General features: G+C 45.2%; 1 protein-coding gene across 1 annotated transcript in view; it reads left to right on the top strand.

Annotated features, from left to right (window-relative positions):
• The window catches only part of Eif2b3 (eukaryotic translation initiation factor 2B subunit gamma), a 62,502-nt gene extending 46,386 nt beyond the window's left edge, over positions 1-16,116 (top strand). Inside the window, exons 9-12 of the mRNA XM_034504024.2 lie at positions 1,530-1,607; positions 3,531-3,679; positions 13,318-13,421; positions 15,951-16,116. Of these exons, the coding sequence (XP_034359915.1) occupies positions 1,530-1,607; positions 3,531-3,679; positions 13,318-13,421; positions 15,951-16,003 (384 nt within the window). The 3' untranslated portion in view covers positions 16,004-16,116. The remainder of the gene's footprint in view (positions 1-1,529; positions 1,608-3,530; positions 3,680-13,317; positions 13,422-15,950) is intronic.
• The last annotated feature ends 6,284 nt before the right edge of the window (positions 16,117-22,400 follow it).

The following is a 22,400-nucleotide window of genomic DNA, read 5'->3' as shown; positions in this document are numbered from 1 at the left end:
AAGGTCATATTGGCTACATACTGAATTCAGAACCAAACTTGGCTAGTGAAACCCTGTGGGGATTTCTTGCTTGTTTTATCATTTATTGTTGTTTAAGGTAAACTAAATTTTTAAAAGACAAAAAAAGAATGGAAGGAATGAAGAGAGGAAGGGAGAGTTGAGAGTGACCAGGAGATCCAAGGAAGGAGTGTCTAGGGAGAGTTGTGAGTACCACAGTAGTGAAGAGTCTTGCACCTCAAAAATAAGCCAGTTCTCAGGGAAGGCTGAGGGCTGGAGGGCTGGAGGGCTGGAGGGCTGGAGGGTTCTTCACATCAGTGCAGGAGAGAGGACTAATGAGACCAGTAAATGAAAATAGGCTGGAGTGAAGCACTGAGAATAAGAAAAGAGGGTGTGAATGAAGTCGTAAAAGGATTGGCTATAGCATTGTTCCTGGTAGAATTTTGAAAACTGTCACTGGGAGGTATAACTGGGGTAGGAAGTAGGATAAGATGTAGAAAGATATTTAAAGTATCATTGAAAATTGAGATTTCCTGGCTCTTGAATCTTCAAGACTGATAGTAGGCAGGTTGGTGGTACATGATTTTAATCCCTTAGGAGGCAGAGGTAAGTGGATCTCTGAGTTCAAGGCCAGCCTGATTTATATAGTGAGTTCCAGGACAGCCAGGGCTACACAGAAACCCTGTCTTAAATAGTAATTTGAGACTCACACTAAATACTAGGTATACCACCTCAGGTCCTGACCTTAAGCTGCATTCAATATGGATTGCTTATAAATCCGAGGAAATCCCAAACCAGAGGGCTATAAGAAAACAGTGTACCCTACATTTGTTCAGAACTAGATTTTCTCAGTCTGGTCTGGAAGCAGGGTTATAAATAGGCTGAGGCTGGGAAAGCATCTTCTAATGTGCTGGCTAGGCCTGCACAGCAGGTAGATCCACAGGGCCTTGGCTGCATGCTGTAGGGGAAAACTCACGGCCGGCCGGGCTTGGAGGTTAGTCTTCAAGTGCCACTGTAACCAGTGCCAGCAAGGCCTCTCCAGCTAACACAGGCATTGTATACGGAACTGAGCGAGGTTATGTATGCTGGAATCACGGATGTGCTCTTGTCCTTCCAAGTAGTTTAAAATAGCCAAATTCCCCTATACCTTCAATCTGCTTTTCATCTTTCATCCTTAAGCAGGAATAGTGTAAACTTTTTTTCATTTTCTTTGAAAGGACATGGGCTCTTTCTCTGGGTCAGTCCTGATTATAAGTTTCTCGTTGCTCATCTCTTCACACGGTACATGGCCACAGTAGTCAGGAGGCAAACAGAAGAACCAGGAATGATTCTGAGCAGTACTCTTAGTAGTCCATGCCTCATTTGACCTCCTTTCCCATGAAATGTTAGGAGAATATCTAGGCCTTGGGCAGGCTTAGCGTCCCATCCTGGGGACTGTGGCTGAGAGCCCCAGCCTTGACTAGGTGTTAAGCTCTACCTGAAGTGTTTTTACATGTTTTCACATCTTTACTGACCAAACTTCTTTCTTCAAGGTACCCAAATTGCTATCTGCTCTTTGTCCCGAGGAGTCAGTGATCCATCCCTCAGCCCAGATTGCCAACAGACACCTGGTAAGTGCTGGTGTAAGCAGGACACAAGTAAGACCTGAGAGCACTGGGGCTTCCTGACAATTTAGATTGCAACCCTTTAGCCTAGAGCCTGTTAGCACAGGGAAATCCCATCTCCATCTTGGTTCTAGTAGTAGAGTCTCACTCAGGCAGACTTCCCTAGGTTGTCCCTAGATACTTCAGTAGATGTTATATGCTGCTAAGCCTGGCAACTTGAATTCAATCCCTGGAACTCTCATGGTGGAAGAAGAGAAATGACTCTTAACAAGTTGTTCTCTGACTTCTGCACGTGTATCATGGCGTGTACACACACACACACACACACACACACACACACACACACAATATAAAAGAAGAAGTCTTCCTAGCAGGTGTAGTGGCACAGCTATATTCTCAGCATTGAAGCAGCTGAGCCAGGAAGATCACAAATTCAAAACCTGGCCGAGCTCCCCTGCCATGTGCAGTGCTATTCTGGAAAAGTAAGACCTTGTCTCAAAATAAAAAGTAAAAACAAGGGCTGGGGTCCTAGCTTAGTGGTAGAGAACCTGTTCAGCATGGATACTCTCAGAATTCAATCTCCAGTGTTGCACAAGAATGAAGACTTCCTGAAGCTAGATGTAGTGTCACACTCCTGCAGCCATGACATTCCAGGAGGCCAAAGTGAGAGAACTCTGAGTTCTAAGCCAGCCTGAGATGCATAGCAAAGACGGAGGCAACCTTAGGGTTTCCTAATAAGACCTTGTCTCCAAAAGCAATGAAAAGGAGGAATGAGCTAGGCGTGCTGCCACGTGCTTTAATCCCAGAACTCAGTAGACAGAGACAGATGGATCTCTGGGAGTTTGAGGCCAGCCTGGTCTACATAGCAAGTTCCAAGCAAGCTATCCAGGGCTACATAGTAAGATCCTGCTCACCGGGCAGTGGTGGCGCAGGCCTTTAATCCCAGCACTTGGGAGGCAGAGCAGGCGGATTTCTGAGTTCGAGGCCAGCCTGGTCTACACAGAGAAACCCTGTCTCCCATCTCGAAAAACCAAAGAAAAAAAGAAAGTAAGATTCTGCTCCTTCTATCCCCCTGTTCCCCCCCCACACACACACACATACATACACACACACACACACACACACACACACACACACACACACACAAGAGGAAGAAGATGAAGAGATTTCCTGAGGCCCAGCATGGCATTACATACCATAGTTGGAGTGGTAGGACCTCCGACAGGAGGATTGCAAGTTCCAAGCTAGCCTGGACTACATACCTGTCTCAGAATAAAAAGAGGACAAGGATTTCCTGGGCAAGTAATGACCCCATAACCTGGAGTCCATGTGGTATTGACTTAGAACAGGAGCTTTCACTCTGCTCATCTCTTTACTTTCCAGTTGAGACACTCTGTTCAAGAAAGTGCATCTAAAGGCTGTTCATGATAGTGTAACTAACGTGTGTTTGTCTGGCTGACTACTGGTTTTTGTATTTTGAGCCAGAGTTTCACAATGTAGCTCTGTGTCCTGGAACTGACTACTAAACCTAGTTGGCTTCCAACTCGAAGAGAGCAGCCTGCCTCTGCCTCCCAAGTGCTGAGATTAAAGGTGTGTGCCACCATGCTGGGCTTAAACTTGTAATCAGTCACTCGGAGACCAAGGCAGGAGGATGAGTTGGAGGCCAACCTGGGCTAAGTATACAAAATGTGAGTACATACATATGTTGATTTGTTCAACTTTTTTCTTGAGGAGGACCCACACTTCAGTGTTAGTTGGAGATGGTATTAGGAAAGCTGTTTGATCCACTGGGTCTTGAGAAATGCTGCTGATCATTCCGCCCTAAGTCATGTCTATGGGAAGATCCCATTAGATGCCAGCTCAAAGGATGAGGGTCGGTTTCCAGTTGATTGAGATGGGTGGCCAGGGTTTTCTGTTTGTCTTCCGCAGGTTGGAGCTGACAGCCTTATCGGGCCAGATACGCAAGTTGGAGAGAAGTCGTCTATTAAGCGCTCTGTCATTGGCTCATCCTGTGTCATACAAGGCAGAGTGGCCATTACCAATTGCCTTCTCATGAACTCTGTCACTGTGGAAGAAGGGTATGTCTCGCTCTGTGCCTTTTTGAGCAAGGTTTCTGGTAGCCCTAGGAGCTTTGTCAGTCCCACCCAGCCCAGGAAGGGTTTGCTCTGGGGACAGGAAGGAAGAGAAGGGAAAGAAGAAGCTTGGTGCCTTTGGAGTTTGATTTTTTTTTTCCTCCACAGTGATGTGATATCACTTCTACCCTCCCACCTCAGAACACAATGCTCCTGTGAGAAACTGCTGAGAACTCTTCCTTGGGGTCGATACTAGTGAACCCTTCCCAGTGCTACAGCGACATCGTACCAATGCCTAAGTGTCACTTTCCCCTGTTAATGTCCCAGAGCTGCCTTAAGGCAGGGGCACAGGAGGAGTGGACATACTGTGCTTTGAGGGCAAGCTTCTGTATACATTTTGGCTTTAACCCAGGCTGGCCTAGAACTTGCTATGTAGCCCAGGCTGGCCTCCTACCCATAAGCATCCTGCTTCAGACCCTGAATGCTGTGATGGTGAGCATGCAGTACCGTCCCGGCTGAGAAATGTCTAACTCTCAGGCATGCCTAACTTTTTGACATCATGATACAACATTGTCATCTACAAAGTTCACACTCAAAGACTACACATCTGGGGCTTAGGAGATGAGTCTGTAGGTAAGAACACCTGCTGCACAAACATGAGGACCTGAGTTTGAATCCTCAACACACAAAAGCCAGGCATGGCCACATGTGCCTTTAACTGCAGCATCCGGATGGGAGACAAATGGATCCTGAGCACGCCATAGCCAGCCTGCCTAGCTGAAACAGTGCTTCAGGTTCAGTAAAAGATCTCATTTGCATGATAGAACAGAACAGTCCCCATAATCTTTAACACTTCCAACCCTGTTTAAAGTCCAAAGCTGGGGCCTGGAGTGGTGGCCCTGTGGTTGAGAATACTTACAGCCCTTCCAGAAGACCCACACCTAGCAGTTCACAATTCCCTGTAACTCCAGCTTCAGAGACTCTAATGCCCTTCTCTGTCTCTGCAGGCACACACATATGTGTGCATACACACAAACATCACCTATATAAAAAAATAAATACTTGAAAGCAAAAGTACAGAGTCCAGGATGAGGGATATAGTTACTGAGTGCTTATCTAGCGTATATGTGCAAGGCCTTGGATTTAATTCTAGCACCACAAAAATTGGGTAAACAGGGGATTGGGAATTCAATATCATCTTCAGCTATACAGGGATTTAAGGCCAGCCTGGAATGCAGGAGACTCTGCCTCAAAACAAGAAAAGAAACATTTGCTGAAACTAGATTTAAAACCAATAAAAGCACAGTTCCTCAGCAGCAGAGTAAGGCACTCCTATACCCAGGACTTAAGGAGCCAGAGGACAGAGGATTTCAAATGTAAGGCTAGCGTGGGTTATATATGACAAGTTTAAGGTCAGCATAAAATATACAGCAGGACCTTGTCTCAAAATAAAATAAAGCCAAGCATATTGTCTTACACCTTTAATCCCAGCATTTGGCCGTAGATCTCTGAGTTAGAGAGCAGCCTGATCTACACAGTGAAGTCCAGGACAGCCAGGTCTGTGTAGAGAGACCCTGTCTCCAAGAAGAAAAAGAAAGTGTAAGAGACTTGGTGTGTAGCCCTGGCTGGCCTAAAACTCAACACTACGTTATGCTGGCCCTGAACTCACAGAGGATCCGCCTGCTTTTGCCTCTTCTAGGATCAGTGGTGTGTGCCATGCCCAGCAAAGCACTTTTTTTTTTTTTTTTTTAAGGCAAAGTTTCTCTGTGTAGCCCTGGCTATCCTGGAATTCCTTTTGTAAATCTGGATGGCCTCAGACTCAAAAGATCCACCTGCCCCTGCCTCCCTAGTGCTGGGATTAAGGTATCCAACTGCCAAAACAATTTTTACAAAAAAAATTTTTTTAATCACTGGGCTGGCTCAATATAGTAGCAGATTCTCAGCATTCAAGAGACAGAGTCAGGAGGGTCCATATTTAGAAGCCAACCTAGGCTACGCTGTGTCCAAGGAATAAGATCAAAAGGTTTGGGGGGAGGGGGGTGATGTAACCCCCATTGGGCTGAATTTGTGGGGGGAGTTCAGTCAATTGTTTGTGAAATGGGAACAGCTGGCCTTGAGTCCTGGGTTCAACAAGCTTCAACTGCCCAAATAATCCTGTACCACCACACCCCACTCATAACAGAACACTGGAGAAAAACCATCTCTTTCACAGTTCAGACAGAGTGATTAATTGGGCTGGAAATCTTAGTGAAGTGCTTCACTTCCAAGCAGGAGGACCCAAGTCTGATCTCCAGAACCTGCATTAGAATAGAGGGAAAGCTGGCGAGACTGGTTGGCACTTAGGAACACTGGCTACACCCACATGTCAGTGAGGCTGGTGAATCTCTGTGGATTTGAGGCCAGCCAAGGTTACATAGTAAGACCCTGTCTCAAAAACAAAAAACAAAACACACACACACATGCATACACTTCGGAGGCTGAGGCAGGAGAATCATTGCGTTCAGAGCCAGTCCAAACTAAAGGGGAGGTCTTGTCTCAAAACAAATAAAACTGTAATTGGACCACACAGAACTAATGACCAGGAAGGCCGTGAGAGATTACCTAATCCTGCAAATTAGCATCTGGTGATAAGATCAGATATCTTGTATCCCATATGAACCTTTCCCCATTATTTTGGGGTCACTTAGTTTTAATTATTTATGATAAGCATGAAAATGGTAATTAAAATGCAGACGTGTGAATTTTGATTGCCTTTTTGAATGTCAAAGTGGTTCATAAGTCTGTTTAAAAGGGGCTTTCTCATATTCGTGGTGTGCTTGTTTTGGCAGCAGTTATGGGCTACGAAGACCTTGTGAACAGTAGGTTGGATACCTGCCCAAGGTCCTCAGGGCCAGAGAAATGCTGTGGAACCACCTTGGGAAAGGTGCAGACAGGACTGTTCTGAGAAAGTTCCTTATAACTTTCTCATTTTCTGCCACTTTCTGTGACAGCCAGTGTTCAGGAATCAAAATTCTAGTGAGGGGCTAGGGAGATCGTAGAGTAGATAAATGCTAGCTGTACAAGCTTGAGGACCTGGGTTCAGATTCTCAGAACTCATGTAAAGAGGACATGGCAGCCCATGTCTGTCTGTAATCCAATGCTCCTTCAGCGAAATTCAATGCAGAGACCAAAATCCTTAGAAACTCATAAGGCCAGCTATCTTGGCATCAGCAAAGAACCACAAAAGACCCTGTCTAGAAGATAGATGGCAAGGACTAACATCCATGCTGTCCTCTGATATCTACATAAACATGCCCACACTCGTGCACAATGTATACACAAACAAATGTAGGGGGAAAGTAAAGGGGACTGGAGAAATAGCACACAGGCAGACACACACACACTAAACAAATGGGCAGATAGGATGGATAGGTAGGTGGGTGGATAGATAGATAGATGGATGGATGGATAGATGGATGGATGGATGGATGGATGGATGGATGGATGGATAGATAGATGGATGGATAGATAGATTCGTACATATACACACTAATAAATAAATATGTAATAGTTTTAAAAATCTAGTCAAACCCTCATTGTCAGACCTGGAGAGATGGCTCAGACCACTGGCTGCTTTTCCAGAGGTCCTGAGTTCAATTCCCAGCAACCTTATTTTGTTTGTATGTGTTTTTGTTTTACAGCCTAGTCTCATGTAGCCCAGGCTGACCTTGAAGAGTGGCATATGCATTTAGTTGCTGAGCCGTCTCTAAGCTGTTTTGTTGCTGCTGTTTAATGATGTGTATAGCAAAGGTGACCTCTGAGTCCATTAGAGAGTATCTGATCCCCTGGAGCTGGAGTTACAGGTCATTATGAACTGCCCAATCTGGATGCTGGAAACCTAACTGAGGTCATCTATAGTAGTAGTCTTAACTCTTAACCTTTGAGTCGTCTCTCCAGCCCCTTGTTTTCTCTTTACTTTTTATATTAAGACCGTCTGGCTAGGTTGCCTGAGCTGGCCTTGACTGGCTTTGCAGCCCAACAGGACTTAAATTTGATCTTTTAAAAAGATCTTCCTGCTTAAGCCTCCCACATAGCTGGAATTACTGGTCTGTACTGCCAGACCCAGCTTCCATTCCCCTTTTTTCAGGTCATTCCAAATTCTTTAATATTGCATTGACTGGTTGGTTGGTTGGCTATAGACAGTTTTCCTATATAGCCCAAGCTGACCTATATTTCGTTTTGTAGCTAGCTATGGATGGCTTCAAACTTCTGATTCTCCTGCCCTCATCTCTCAAGTGCTGGAATTGTAGGTATAAGACACCATGTTCAGTTTAAAGTGAACCTTCTTAAAATTAAGTGTGTGATGCACAACCTGCCTGTGTCTATAATACCTTGGGAGCCTATGCTTGTTTAACCAGCAGTCCCTCTTGGCTCTTCCAAAACCATTGTAGTACTGGGCAAGAAGCTCAGTGGTGTAATACTCTCCCTGTAGGCACGAGCCTAGGTTCAATCTCTATTATCAGAAGGGAAAAAGAAGACAAGAAAGCCACCCTTAAAAAAGGATGAAGCCGGATGGTGGTGGCACTAGCCTATAATCCCAGGACTCCGGAGTCAGATGCAGGCAGACCTCTGTGAGTTCAAGTCTAACCTAGTCAACAGAATGAGTTCCAAGACAGCCAGGGAGGGATACAAGGGGGGAAAATAGGATATGTTTATGCTAGTCTGGTTTATGTGATGTCAGCAATCAAATCCAAGACACTATGCAAACTAAATTTCCTGCCTCATATCCAGGATCCATGTCAAGTAGCTCACAGCCACCTGTAACACCAGTTGCAGGGACTGTGACACCCTCTTCTGGCCTCTTGAGGTACCTCCTCACTTGTTTGCAGGCACACACACACATAAATAAAAATAAGATACATCTTTAAAATGAAAAGGCTGTCAAGGCAGAACACACCTAAAATTTCAGTCTGGGGAGATGGAGACAGGGGGAATCCCTGGGGCTTGCTGACCGGCTAGTCTGACAAAGTCAGTGAGCTCCAGGTTCAAATAGAGATATGTCTTCATAAGATGAAGAGCTAGCTAATAAGATGGCTTAGCGGGTAGAGGTCCTTGCTGCCACGCTTGATGACCTAAGTTTGATCACCAGAACCCACATGGTAAAAGCAGAGAGCCAATTCCTCTGACCTATACACACCCACTATGGCACACACACTCAATAAATAAAGGTATAGTAATAAGGTAGGGAATAATTGAAGAAGACACCTGGAGTAAACCACTAGCCTCACCTCCAGAAGTGCATGCTCGAGAGTGCACACACACACACACACACACACACAGATATATACATGCTGTGCATGCGCGTGTTCTTTTCCTCCCTAGAAAGAACTAAAGGAAGGTGTGTGTGTGTGTGTGTGTGTGTGTGTATCTACTGGGATGCAGAAACAGGAATTGGTACTCAGCCAGTTCTTCTCTATAATTATAGGAACTTACCTTTCCTCCTTACTTAAGTGCTCAGCAGAAAAAGTACAGTTTTTTCTGAGAACTGGCAACTTAAGAGAGGTTATTACAGTCTGCCTCTCCATCACCTATATAGCATAAACAGGTAAATACATGTACTTCTGGTAAAATCCCTGATTTCTGGGCTGAAGCTACAGTTCAATGGTAGAGCTTTTGTGTAGCATTCGTAGGCTGATGGTGACAGTTTACATCTGTAATCTCACCATTCAGGAGGCAGAGGCAAGAGGACTATAAAGCCAGCCTGGGATACAGGGTGAGTTCAAGGCCAGCCTGCACTACAATATGAGACCCTGTCTCACTCATATTGTCTCAAAAAATAAGAAATAGGTCTGGAGAGATGGCTCAGCAGTTAAGAGCACTGACTGCTCTTCCAGACGTCCTGAGTTCAGTTTCCCAGCAACCACATGGTGGCTCATAACCATCTGTAATGGGATCTAATGCACTCTTCTGGTGTGTGTCTGAAGACAGCTACAGTGTACTCATAAATAAATAATATTTAAAAAAAGAAGCAGCCAGGTGAAATATTGCACACCTTTTATCCCAGCAGTTGGGAGGCAGAAGCAGGAAGGTCTCTGTGAGTTTGAGGCCAGGAAGGAAGGGAGGGAGGGAGGGAGGGAGGGAGGGAGGGAGGGAGGGAGGGAGGGAGGGTTGGGGGTTGGGAGAGAGGGAAAGAGGGAAAGAAAGATTCGTTCAGCCCTGGTTTCAAGCTCCAACACCAAAGATATATAAATATATATAATGTGTGTATTATGGTACTAGAATGGAGCCCAAAGCTCACACTCTGCACTGGGTCACACCCTAGGCCTTGGTGGTTTGGGGCTTTTGGTTTTGTTGGGGTTTTTTTGTTGTTATTGTTATTAGTTTGATTGGTTGTTTTGGTTTGTTTTGGGGGGGTTCTTTTAGTTTTTGTTTTGAGACAGTTTCATTATGTAGTCTTAGCTGGCTTTGAACTTGCAGAGATCTGTCTGACTTTGCTAGGATTAAAGGCAGTTTGTGATAACTACAATGAAAGTGAGGAACAGTGAGACAAATGGTCAGATAAAAGCTTCATGCCAGTAGCAGTCCACATAGAGCTGCTGAGTAGAAGCCACAGGCTTCCTGTCAATCAGCCTGCTTCTCCCAGTCATATCTACAATCTCTGCACTGATCATCAATGTACCTCACAACGTGGTACACGAAAACTAGATAAGGTGATCAATAAAGGAGGCTCCTGAAGACCCTAGTTAGAACTGTTAAACAAAAGGAAAAGCAGGTCCTGGGTTGCTGTGGAAATCTGACCTCAGTCATCCCAGCTACTTCTAACAGTGACCCTTCTCATCCATTTCCAGATTCCAGTAGAGCCAGTTAGTAGTCTTTAATTATGTCTTTGTCAACAAAAGAAAGCTCTCACCTCAAAGAAATAAGATGTGATTTATTCTGGAGCCAAATATGAGTGGCCATGGCCCTGGAACATAGATTTAGGTCTCCCCACATAAACATGTTCCAATAAGGTTGCAATTTTATGAAGTTTCTTTAGTAACAGAACAAAGAAAGACATGAATCAAAACACTTTTCCAATATGTTAGTGGGCCACATTGAGTAGGCAGATTACAGCAAGACCGTAGAACTATGCCCTGGCCTTGGATGCTGCCTGACAGCACCCTGCATCTTCACTGCAAACTCAGGTTTGTGAAGTTAATGCATTACAGAGGTTTTTATCTGTTAGTTACAGGATGTTAGGTTCAACACAGTGGTAGGCAAGAACTAAAGATAGCCCAAAATAACTTGTAATTAGGCCCTGGAACTACAATGTTCTAACCTTTCCACATCACTGAGGTCATAATCAGTCAACCTTTGCAGATACAGCTTCTTGTCTCCCTGGGTGTTTCTTGTCTGCCCACTGGCTGATTGTTCACTGCCTGTTGTGTGCCTGCTGACTGCCTGTCTGCCCACTGGCTAACTGACTGCTCACTAGCTATTGTCTGCTTGCTGATGGTTGTCTGCTGGCTGACTGCCTGCTTGGCTGTTCTCTGCCCACAGCTTTCTACCTTTTGCCTGGCTCTAGAGCATGCTTTTAGGATCTTAATGACTGATAAGAAGTTACTACCTTTAGACATCGGATATTGCTTTAGCTAATCAAAAACCTGTTCTGTCTCCGGAACCCATATATATATAAGGCATTCTGTACCTTCCTTATTACCCTCTGTAGGGGATTTTCTGCAAGGGTCTGGAGCTACCATAACTGCTGGCTGTAATGCTTTGCATTTTGGACAAGTTGCAAAGTTCTGGACTGTACCTTGTGGAACACCCACTGATTGTATCCTGAGACTGCCAAAAAGCATACTAATACTTGTCCCACTCATACCACCCATGGAGATAGCCTGTTTCCTGTTTTACTCTGGTCTAGAATAAGACTGTCTGCATGCAGAGAAGCTGCCTGGTGCTTTGGGTGCCCTCTCATGCTCACAATGATTTGTCTATAGACGGCTCTGAACTTTAGTACTAGGTCAAAGTTTGATCACTTTATATGGATGAGCTGCACCCCTAGGCTTCTGGGTTGTACCAGGGACTGGCAATTCTGTAACAGAGTCCTGCCCAACATCTTGCCTTATGGCATCTGCAAATCCTTATGGGTGTAGGCCATACTCATATGAATATGTATGAATAAGGCAGCTTTAGTAATCTTAAGCCTCAGGGCCTCCACATGGCCCCTCCAAATAAAATTTAAAATTAGTAGTGAATTGAAAACAATCAGGGCCGGGTGGTGGTGGCGCATGCCTTTAATCCCAGCAGAGGCAGGTGGATTTCTGAGTTCGAGGCCAGCCTGGTCTACAGAGTGAGTTCCAGGACAGCCAGGGCTACACAGAGAAACCCTGTCTTGAAAAGAAAAGAAAAGAAAAAAAAGAAAAGGGAAAAAAAGAAAACAAATAATCAGCCAGGTAGTGGTTGCACACGCCTATAATCACAGCACTTGGGAGGCAGAGTCGGGTAGGTCTCTGAATTTGAGGACAGCCTGGTCTATAGAGTGAATTCTAAATAGCCAGGGCTATACATAAAAACCCTGTCTTGAAAAATAAGTAAATAAAAATAAATGAATAAATAACCAGAAAACAAATAATTTAGAATGTATACACACTCACTTCTTCCGTCTCATCCCTAGTGAATTCCATTTTGTCTAGCTAGTCTGTGCTAGGAGCTTTGGGAAAACCATTGTTTCCATACTTGATCAGAAAGAGTCTTAATTTCTGGGCCTCAATGACACTTGTCCTATGATCCTAGATAAGAAGGCATGATGAGTGAGCCTACAGACCAGCCTCAGCCTCCACCCCTACACCAACCAAGGAGAATTTGAATGGAACTTATACCCCAAGGACCCGAGTACCTAGAGAACTGAAGTCAAGCTAGGAGCCTGGCATAGTGGCACACAGTACTTGAGAGGCAGAGACACAAAGATCTCTGTGAGTTGAGGCCACTACATAGTGTCTTCCATATACCCAGAACCCATCGTGTAGAAAGAGAAACACACATACACTGTAGCACAGGTACAGTGCCCCCCATGCACATACACACAAATAGATATATAATAAATTTTAGAAAGTTTAAAAAAGAAAAAGAAAAGACTTGATTGCTGGAGTGTTTGCATACACCCATCATCCTAGCACTTGGTAGGTAGAAGCAGGAGGATCAAGAGTTCAACGTCAGCCGGGCGGTGGTGGCGCACGCCTTTAATCCCAGCACTTGGGAGGCAGAGGCAGTCGGATTTCTGAGTTCGAGGACAGCCAGCACTACACAGAGAGAATCTATCTCAAAAAATCTATATCTGAGTTATAGGTTATTCTTGGCTACATGGTGAGTTCAAGACCAGCCTGCCTCAAAAACAAATACCCAGGCACAGCGTTTAGTGGTAAGGGTTTGTCCAACATGTCTAATGCCCTGGATTCAGTCCCCATTACCAAAGAAGAGAAGGAGAAGTCAAATAAGGGCTTGGAAAAATCATTATGAATATAGCCCTGCTCTGAATCCATTCTCTAAAGCCGTCTGTCCTCCAATAATAACTTGAGCCATGTAGCCACCAGTAGGACTGACCAGCAGTTCTCAGCCAACAGAAAACCTGGCTGGTTTTGAGACAAGGCCCTGGGTCCTCTAACGTGACTGCTGTGTTACAGGAGCAGCATCCATGGCAGCGTCATCTGCAACAACGCTGTGATTGAAACGGGCGCGGAGATCAAGGACTGTTTGATTGGAAGTGGTCAGAGGATTGAAGCCAAAGGTAAATAACACCCCAAGTTAAGAGTCATAGAAATCATTTTATCTGTCACCTTAGCACAGATAATGCTGAGTGGGTGAGATACAGCAAGCAGGCTCATGTTCACAGTGCAAATGAGAACATGAACTATAGTCATCTCTGGAGAGCAGGTGATAGGATTACAAATTTTAAAACTTGCATTTAGACCTGTTTCTAGGAATACAGCTTATGAATTTTCTCATAGATGTATTCAGCTATACTATCAAAAAACTGAAAATATAACAATCGATATTGTCCAGACTCACATCAATATTTTTTATATTTGCTTCTGGATATGGCAAAGGCAGCCAGTAACACAGCACTGGTTCTGGAATGTGCTGTGGCCTCCTGAACACCATGGTTGCTCATCTCCTTTGTGTGTGTGTGTTGTTGGGGGTTTTTGTTTTGTTTTGTTTTATTTTTTGGAGTTTTTGGTTTGGTTTTGATTGGTTGGTTTCGTTTTGGTTTTTCAAGACAGGGTTTCTCTTTCTTTGTGTAGCCCTGTCTAGAGAGACAACTCAGTGAATACAGTACTTCCTGTATGCCTGTTAGAACTTTAGTTCAGGTCCCCAGCACCCATGTAAAAGCTGAGCATGGTAGCAGTCATCTTTAATGCCAGCACTGTGGCACAGAAACAGCAGATCCCAGGTTTGCTGGCTAGCCAGTCTAGCTCAGAAGGCAAACTGCAAGTTCATTGAGAGACTCTGTCCTGAAAAATAAGGTGGGAACACCAGATATGGTGGCTCACTCCCTTAATCCCAAGAGACAGGCTAGCATAGACTGTCAATAAATTTAAATTAAATTAAATTAAATTAATAGCAGCAACAGTGAGGTGACGTCTAGGCTAGCCTCCCTCTTCTAGCACTACTTATGTAGCAACCCTCAGCTCCCTTCTTGACAGCACTGGCCTCACACCTACTGTGTGCTCTGTCATTGAGCTGCACACACACACCCCAGCCCCGACCAAGAGACCATATTACACCTGACTCTTCTTACTCCAGCTAAGCACTCTCAGGATTCCTGGAAGCCAAGTTTGAGCTCCTGCTCATCAGTGATGGCCGCAGTTGACATGAAAAGCAGGGAGACTAACGGGATGCTTCTTCACTGGCATTCTACATACTATCAGTGACAGAATCTGACCTCTTCTCTGTTGATCATAGTGATAAGTAGGCCTGGTAGACTCAGGGTCTTGACCCATTTGATGTAGCTCAAGTTCTGGTTGGTAAGAATTCTTCCCGATTTCAACAGTGCCACCTTTGATTTGTAACACGATGAATCTCTGTCACATTGGCTTTCCCTTAGTTACCATACTCCGTTGTAGCCTTTTGGGTTCTCTCTTACTTATTTGTGTTCAGACGTGTGTAAGTGCAGCTGTGTGCCCAGACCATGTGTGAAGGTAGAAGGACTTGGGTATCTCCTTCTGCCTTATTTCTGAGGTGGGGTCTCTGCTGTTTTGAACCAGACTGCATACTTAGGCTAGCTGGCCTGCAGACTTCCAGTTGATTCTCCTGTCTCTACCTCCCATCTTGCTGTGGGGAATGCTGGGATTAAAGACAAGAGCCACTACATCTAGCCTTTTATATGGATTCCAAGGACCAAAATCAGTCCTCAAGCTTATGTGGGTCATCAGCCTTGCAGCAGGTGCACTCTCCCCTGCTGGGCCTACGCGCCCACTTTGAGATCTGGACCTGATTCTAGCCCCGCGCTTTCCTTCTCGATTCTCACTTCAGCTTCTCATGTCAGGGCTCCAGCATCTCGCAGCGTCTCAGGAAACAGACCGAACACCACAGGATAGTATATTTTGAGAGAAAGAGAGACTACATTCACATATTGTTTAATTCATATTATTGTTAGTTGTTAGTCTCCGGATCTGATTTGTAAATTGTATTACAGGTATGTATTTATAGAAAAAAAAAAGGGTGGGGGGGGGAGTGGACTGGAGAGATGGCTTAGCAGTTAAGAGCACTGACTGCTCTGCCAGAGGCCCTGAGTTCGTTCAATTCCCAGAAACCACATGGTGGCTCATAACCATCTGTAATGGGATCTGATGCCCTCCTCTCGTGTGTCTGAAGACAGCAACAGTGTACTGACATATATAAAATAAATTTAAAAAGAAAGAAAGAAAGAAAAAAAAAAAAAAAAAGCTGGGCCGTAGTGGCACATGCCTTTAATCCCAGCACTTTTGGGTAAAGGCGGGCAGATCTCTAAGTTCAAGACCAACCTAGCCCACAGAGTTCTAGGACAGCCAGGGGGAAAAAAACAAAACCAAAAACAACCCACATAGAATATATAGGGCTGCCTGGGGAGACGCTTCATTTTAGCGATGCCTTACATACCATGCTCTTACCATGTGAGTTCCGCACTCCAGGTGTACAGTCAGTTCCATCCTTGTGTGGGAAGATGCTCTCTCAAAGGCTCTTTTGAAAGGATCGTGTCCTCTCTAGAAGCAGCTGGATTTAGAGTGGTGTTATTTGCTGCCCATTTGCTGGAACCTTTCTCTCTTTTTTTCTGTAGCTAAACGAGTGAACGAGGTGATCGTAGGAAATGACCAGCTCATGGAGATCTGAATCCTGAACAAGTTTGACCCTTGCCTTTTGGGCCCAAAAAACTACAGATATTGGCTGGCCCACCTGTTTGACTCTGTATTTATTTTTCAATAAAGAAGAATTTCCAGGCTGTAGGTGTGACTCAGTGCTTGCCTAGCATGCACGTGACCCTAGGTCCCAGCCCTGCACTGGAAGCAAAACAAAAAGAAAAACAGCTTCCAAAGGCATGGATGGCACAGTCCCAGGTTCGTGGCATGTGGACTCCCGGTATAACAGTATGTATTTGTGGGTTGTATAGAGTCTACAGAGAACAACAGGTCACTATACACACAGTGGGCTAGGTCTTCTATGCCAACGTTCACAGACAGGAAGCAGCTGTCCAGTGGTGCCTCTGAAGACTACTTTCTTTTTTTTTTTTTTTTTTTTTTTTTTAAGATTTAGATTTATTTATTTATTTGTTTGTTTATTTATTTATTTATTTTTCGAGACAGGGTTTCTTTATATACCCCTGGCTGTCCTGGAACTCACTCTGTAGACCAGGCTGGCCTCGAACTCAGAAATCCACCTGCCTCTGCCTCCCAAGTGCTGGGGTTAAAGGCGTGAGCCACCACTGCCCAGCTGAAGACTGCTTTCTGACTGGTCAACTCATCCCAGTCTGTGAAGCATCTTCCATCTGAGGCTCAGCATGGTAACACATGCCTATAACCCCAGCATGCAAGCAGTGGAGGCAGGAGGATCAAGAGTTTAAAGCCACCCTCTGGTATTTAGTGAGTTCAAGGGCAGCCTAGGCTAAGACCCTCTCAAAAAGGAAAAAAAAAAATGCATCTAGTAGGAAGGGTCAGCCAAGAACAGCCAGTGGTGCTCATGCCTGGAACCCGCATTCAGGCCCTGGGGCCCATGGTAAAGGCATGTGCACACATGTACACACACTCAAGCCCTCACACACAAACACATTCAGTCATACACCATAAATAATAATAAGTATTTTTTAGAAAGGATTTTTCATCTGAAAATCCTGACACTAACCAGGCTTTCTGGACACCTAGAGTCTGGGCTCAAGTATTCGCCAGAACTTACTGTCTGTCCAGTAGCTCCGTACAGATATCTGCCACCACCCTGGTGCTTACCCTAGAGACTCACTCTGAGTCTCTACCCTCTTCTCCAACTCAACTCTTAGCCCTTAGAGGTTCTTCGGGCAAGCTGGAGGGAGCCCTGGCTGGCGAACAGCCTTTCCCCACAGGTTTTCATGGAGGCAAGGGCTATATAATCTAAGTCGGTGGTGTGAGCCAAGCCTAGTCCATCTCTTCCACACCCTTGGTGATGCCTGCTCAGCCCGGTAAGAAGGAGCCAGGAACCAGTATTGTGGCTTGAAAGTCTTCCTGGCTCTTCTCCAGATGCGTCCTTTTGTCCTAATTATATAGGCAGGCACCGAGTCAGATAATTGCAGAATGGGGTTTCTCTATTCACAGCCCCTTGGAGTCCTCTCCCCTTCCAGTTGCTGCCCTGCTCCCAAATAAGAACACTGCTCTTGTCTCTCCCTGCACAGCTTTTATGGCCTGCAGGTGTTTAGTGGAAGATAAAAGTGACTCCTGGAGTAAGATTTCACCTCCTGGGATTATCAAAGTAAAAGTTTCTCTTGATGTCCTCACTGTGGGTGGCAGTAATTATAATAAAGAATAGTTTGAAATACTGGTTTCTACGTTGCTTCAAAATTCTCCAGACTCAAGTTCACATGAGTGATCAGTGATCTTGCCTGATTGTATGCTGGTCTTATTGAACTTGTGAAAGATGAGCCTGCCTACCCTGGGGGAGCCCCACCTCAACCAGCCTTGAGAGCCCTGACTCCTCATTCCTCCCAATGCTTAGGACTGGGCTTCTGGAAGCTTGCCTTCATCAAACAGGGCCCCAGATGGTCTAGCAGAAGTGGTTGACCTCGTGGGACTGAGGGAGAGATAGCAAGCTGTGATAGAGGCCAAGATGGTTCCCATGGAACTAAAACGTGTGGAGTTTTCACCAGGTATGGTGGCACAATCCAGTAATCTCAGCACTGAGGAGAGGCTGCAGGAAGATTAGGAGTTCAGGGTTATCTTCAGCTGTATAGGGAGCTTGAGGACAGCCTGGGCTAAATGAAACCCTGTCTTTTAAAAAACAAACAAAACAGGTCAGGCATGGTGGCACACCCCTTTAATCCCAGCACTTGAGAAGCAGAAACAGATCTCTGTGAGTTTGAGGCCAGTCAGACTACATAGTAAGATTCTGTCTCAAAAAAATAAAAATAAAATAAAATAATAAAAATAATAGTGGTGTCATGTCCAGTAGCACTGAAAACCGTCTTGGGCTGGGAGAAGGAGCCTGCTCTATGTCATGGTTTTCTGTTCTAGACAGATCACTGCCTATCCTGAGCTGAGTTTCTCCAAAACAAGACTTAGGTTGAAGGATTCTCTTGGGGGGGGGGGGGGGGGGGGGGAGGCACCAGAGCTGGACATCAATTGCTTGCTCAGTGGTTGGGAGCACTGTTCCTCCAGAGGCTCATTCCCAGCACCCACACAGGGGTCTGAAGCCTGTTGGCCTCTGGGCTTTAGATGTGCAATTGATACACAGACAAAACACCCACACACATACAAATCAATATTTTTAAAAATATTTTATTTTTATTTCTTCTGTTAATGTGTGCATGTGCCTGCAGAAACCAGAAGAGGGTGTAGGAGCACCTGGACCTAGAGTTAAAAGCAGTGCTTGTTCTGAGGTCCTCTGTAGGAGCAGCAAGCACGCTTACCCACTGAGCCATCTCTGGCCCCAGACTGAGTGCTTTTCAAAGGCCCTTCCTATCCTCAGCTTCTGTTCCTTTCTCAGCTCCAGGCTCTGAAGTCTCAGACCACAAGGGACAGGGTAAAGCTTGGTAGATGTGAAAAAGTGAGATGGCAGCAGAGGAACAACTAAACAGTCCCAGGCCCCTGTGCACCCTCAGTCCTGACTGGAGCTGTGGAAATTTCTCCCCTGCCTTTCAAGAACACAAGTCTACTACCACACTGTCCTACACCAAGGAAGGAAGAGCTGAGAGAAGCCTCAAGTTTGAATCCCAGCAGGACACTGTTGCCAATGTCTTAGCAAATCCTGGATGTCCAGGTTGCTGTGTTTTTCTTCCCTGTGCAGTCTATCAGTAGGCAGAAACCTTTTAATTTTTTTTAAATTTCCCCTTGGTAGCTGCAGATGGGTTATGTCTGCAGTGGAGCAAGCATTGAATCTCCACCAGCCAGCCAACCAGGACAGTGGTGCTGATCAGAGCCTGCCCTGCTTTTCCCAGTAATGTTTGCTAAAGTAAATAAAGGAAGAAAGGATGAAGGCAACCTTCAGGGAAGCATCTGAGAAGGTGCTAACATAAAAAATAAATAAATACACCTTCTAAAGTCCGTCTCGATGGTATACATACACCTTTAATCCTAGCACTCAGGAAGCAGAGGCGGAAAAGAGGGAGAGGGGAGAGAGCACGCCTGTGCAAGCTTGCCAGATCAGTCAGCTACTCCTGCAGGGACCATCTCTCAGCATCTCATTCCTGACTGCTAACAAGGCTTTAAACCTGTGCCAACCTACCTTACAGGTCCCTTCCCAACGTGATACTTGCAGGGAGTACACTCTGCCTACAGCCACCCCTACCTTTAAGGAGGTAGGTAAACCAGACTTTTACAGGTCACTTTCTAAGTAGTCCAGTATGTGTGGGTGCCTGCACTTAACAGCTCAAGTGGGAAGATGCCTTGGGCCCAGGAGTACCAGATCAGCGTGGGTAACATAGGAAGACTCCTCAGCAGAAACAAAAACAAAGCACTAATTAGTTTTCTGTGCCTGTGGGAAGGACCACCCAGATAGAAAGTCCAGAAAGCTCTGTGATGGAGCTGACCCTGAGGAAAAGAGGACATATTTTGTATTGGAGGCCAGAAGACCTGGCCTTGACTTGAGGTACATGTGAGACAATGAGCTACGTCTTTGGTACCAAAAGTCTCTCTCACCAAGCTCAAGTTAAGGGCTACTCTCTGACTTGTGATTGCACCCTCTGGCACCAGACTGATTGATAGCTGCTATTGCTCTAAAACTACCTAATGGGAAGATGCAAACACAGCAGGCTTGGCACCCAAGACTAATAGGCCTCTTTCCTCACTATACCATGGTCATCTCTGCCTCTGCCTGGCCTAGATAACAGAAGAGAGGAAAATTCGTGGTAAGAAGTCTGAAGAAATACAGTAACAGAAGAACTGTCCTGACCCACATTGACCATCCCCGGAAGCCACAGCCCTCACTTTCTCCCACAGAGTCTGTGTGTGTGTGTGTGTGTGTGTGTGTGTGTGTGTGTGTGTGTGTGTGTGTGTGTGTATTCGTGTGTATTCGTGTGTATTCGTGTGTATTCCACCTTGAGGCACTATTCTCAACAACATACATTATCATTATCTCATTTAATCCTATGTGGGAGGCTAGACTTGTAGACTAGTTAGTAGAGTACTTACTAATATGTAGGAAGTCCCAGGGCTGCATAAACCACATGTATTGGCATACACTTGTGATCCTAACACTTGGGAGGTAGAGCAGGAAGATCAAAAGTCAAAAAAGAAAAGATTTAAAAGGAAAAAAGCTAACATAGTTGTATGGTCTTTAATCTCAGACTCAAGAAGCAGAGGCAGGTAGAAGATCTGTGTCTTCGGAGCCAGCCTGATCTACATGAGTTTCAGGACATCCAGGACTACGCAGGCCCTGTCTCAAAACAAAATAAAAAAGATAGCAGACCTTGAATTGTATTTAGACCCTTCCCCTCCTCCTTCTCCCTTTCCTGTCTTGTTCCTCCTTGAATATCCCTGGATATCCCAGGTCAGTAATTTCCTCCATGATCTCTGGATCCCCTCAGGCTAAGAGCTCTTAAAAAAAACAAAACAAAAAAACAGAGGCAGGCCTGCTGCTTCCTTTGAGGACAGCTTTAATCCCAGCATTCAGGAGGCAGAGGCAGATGATTTCTGAGGCCAGCCTGGTCTACAAAGCAAGCTCCATGACAGCCAGGGCTATACAGAGAAACCCTGTCTTCAAGAAACAAACAAACAAACAAAAAAAAAAAAAAAAAAAAAAAAAAAAAAAAAAAAAAAACATGCTTATAACCCCAGAGCTCAACAAAGGAGTGGGCATGCTTAGCCCACAAATTAGTGATTAAGAGTTAATACTTGGAGATGGTTGTTATTAGAATAAGGAGAACTCTTACTCTTTGGGAATGTCCTGGGTTTGAGCCCCAACGTGTACCCACATCCGACAGAGGCAACAGAAACACTCTGTTCAAAGGGAGGTGGCTTCTTTGTCTGATTCCTGCTAATTACCTGGTTTAGCTTTGCACTCAGGAAGTTTTGGGTTTTTTCCCCAAGACACTCTGTGTAGCCAAAATATATTCTAGAACTCACTTTGTAGACCAGGCTGGCCTCAAACTCACAGAGATTTGCCTTCTGCCTCCCAAGTGCAGGGATTAAAGGCATGAGCTACCATGCCCAGCTAGGAAGTCATCTTTGTTGAGGAAAAGAAAAGCCATGTTAGGAAATGAAGAGGTGGACAGGGCATGTACTGCCCCTGCAGAAAACCCAAGCTCAGTTTCCAGCACCTACCTCAGGCATCTATCTACCTGTAACTCCAGCTCCAGGAGAATATGATGCCCCTAGTCTCCACAAGCACCTGCACTCCTGTGTGCATGTGCCACACCTTTGGCCATTTTGGAGACTCAAGTGGCCAGAAGGCAACAATCCTAGCTTGAGAAGACTAAAAACATTTAAACCACTCCTTCTACTCTAGTTGGAAGGGTTAGTAAGGCGTTTTCTCAGTGGATAGATAGGTTCTTTCAGAAGAGGCCATAGAAAGCCCCAGTGTGGTTACTCACCCCAGTAACCTCCTACTTCAGGCCAACCTTAGCTGCATAGTGAATCTGTACATCAAAAGGCCACTCCAAGAGGATAGTAGTGGCACATGTCCCAGCACTCAAGAGGCAAGCACATCTTTGTGAGTTCAAAGCTAGCCTGGTCTACAGAGCTAGTCCCAGGACTGTCAAGGCTACACAAAGAAACAGGTCTTAAGAAAAAGAAAAACCCAAGCCAAGTATCATGGTGCATGGCTGTAATCTCAAAACTTGGGAGGCTGAGGCAGGAGAATGAAGAGTTTAAGACACATCTCAGCATATGATCATCTAAAAAAAAAAAAAAAAAAAAAAAGCTAGGACTTTGCCTCAACTGGCAATTGACAGCACCAGGCAGCTGGTAATGGAAGCAGAATCCAGGCCGAAGCGATTACACACCTGTGTCTCTAGGACCTTCAGTTTGTAGAATCTGGTGAGAAGAAAGAGCTTAAGAAATGCCAAATCTGTCCTGGCATTATAATGCCATCCAGTGCTTAATCTTGGTGATTC

Source organism: Arvicanthis niloticus, chromosome 5 (genome assembly GCF_011762505.2).
Source record: "Arvicanthis niloticus isolate mArvNil1 chromosome 5, mArvNil1.pat.X, whole genome shotgun sequence".
Taxonomy (NCBI): domain Eukaryota; kingdom Metazoa; phylum Chordata; class Mammalia; order Rodentia; family Muridae; genus Arvicanthis; species Arvicanthis niloticus.
This window is presented reverse-complemented; position numbering and strand designations above follow the sequence as displayed.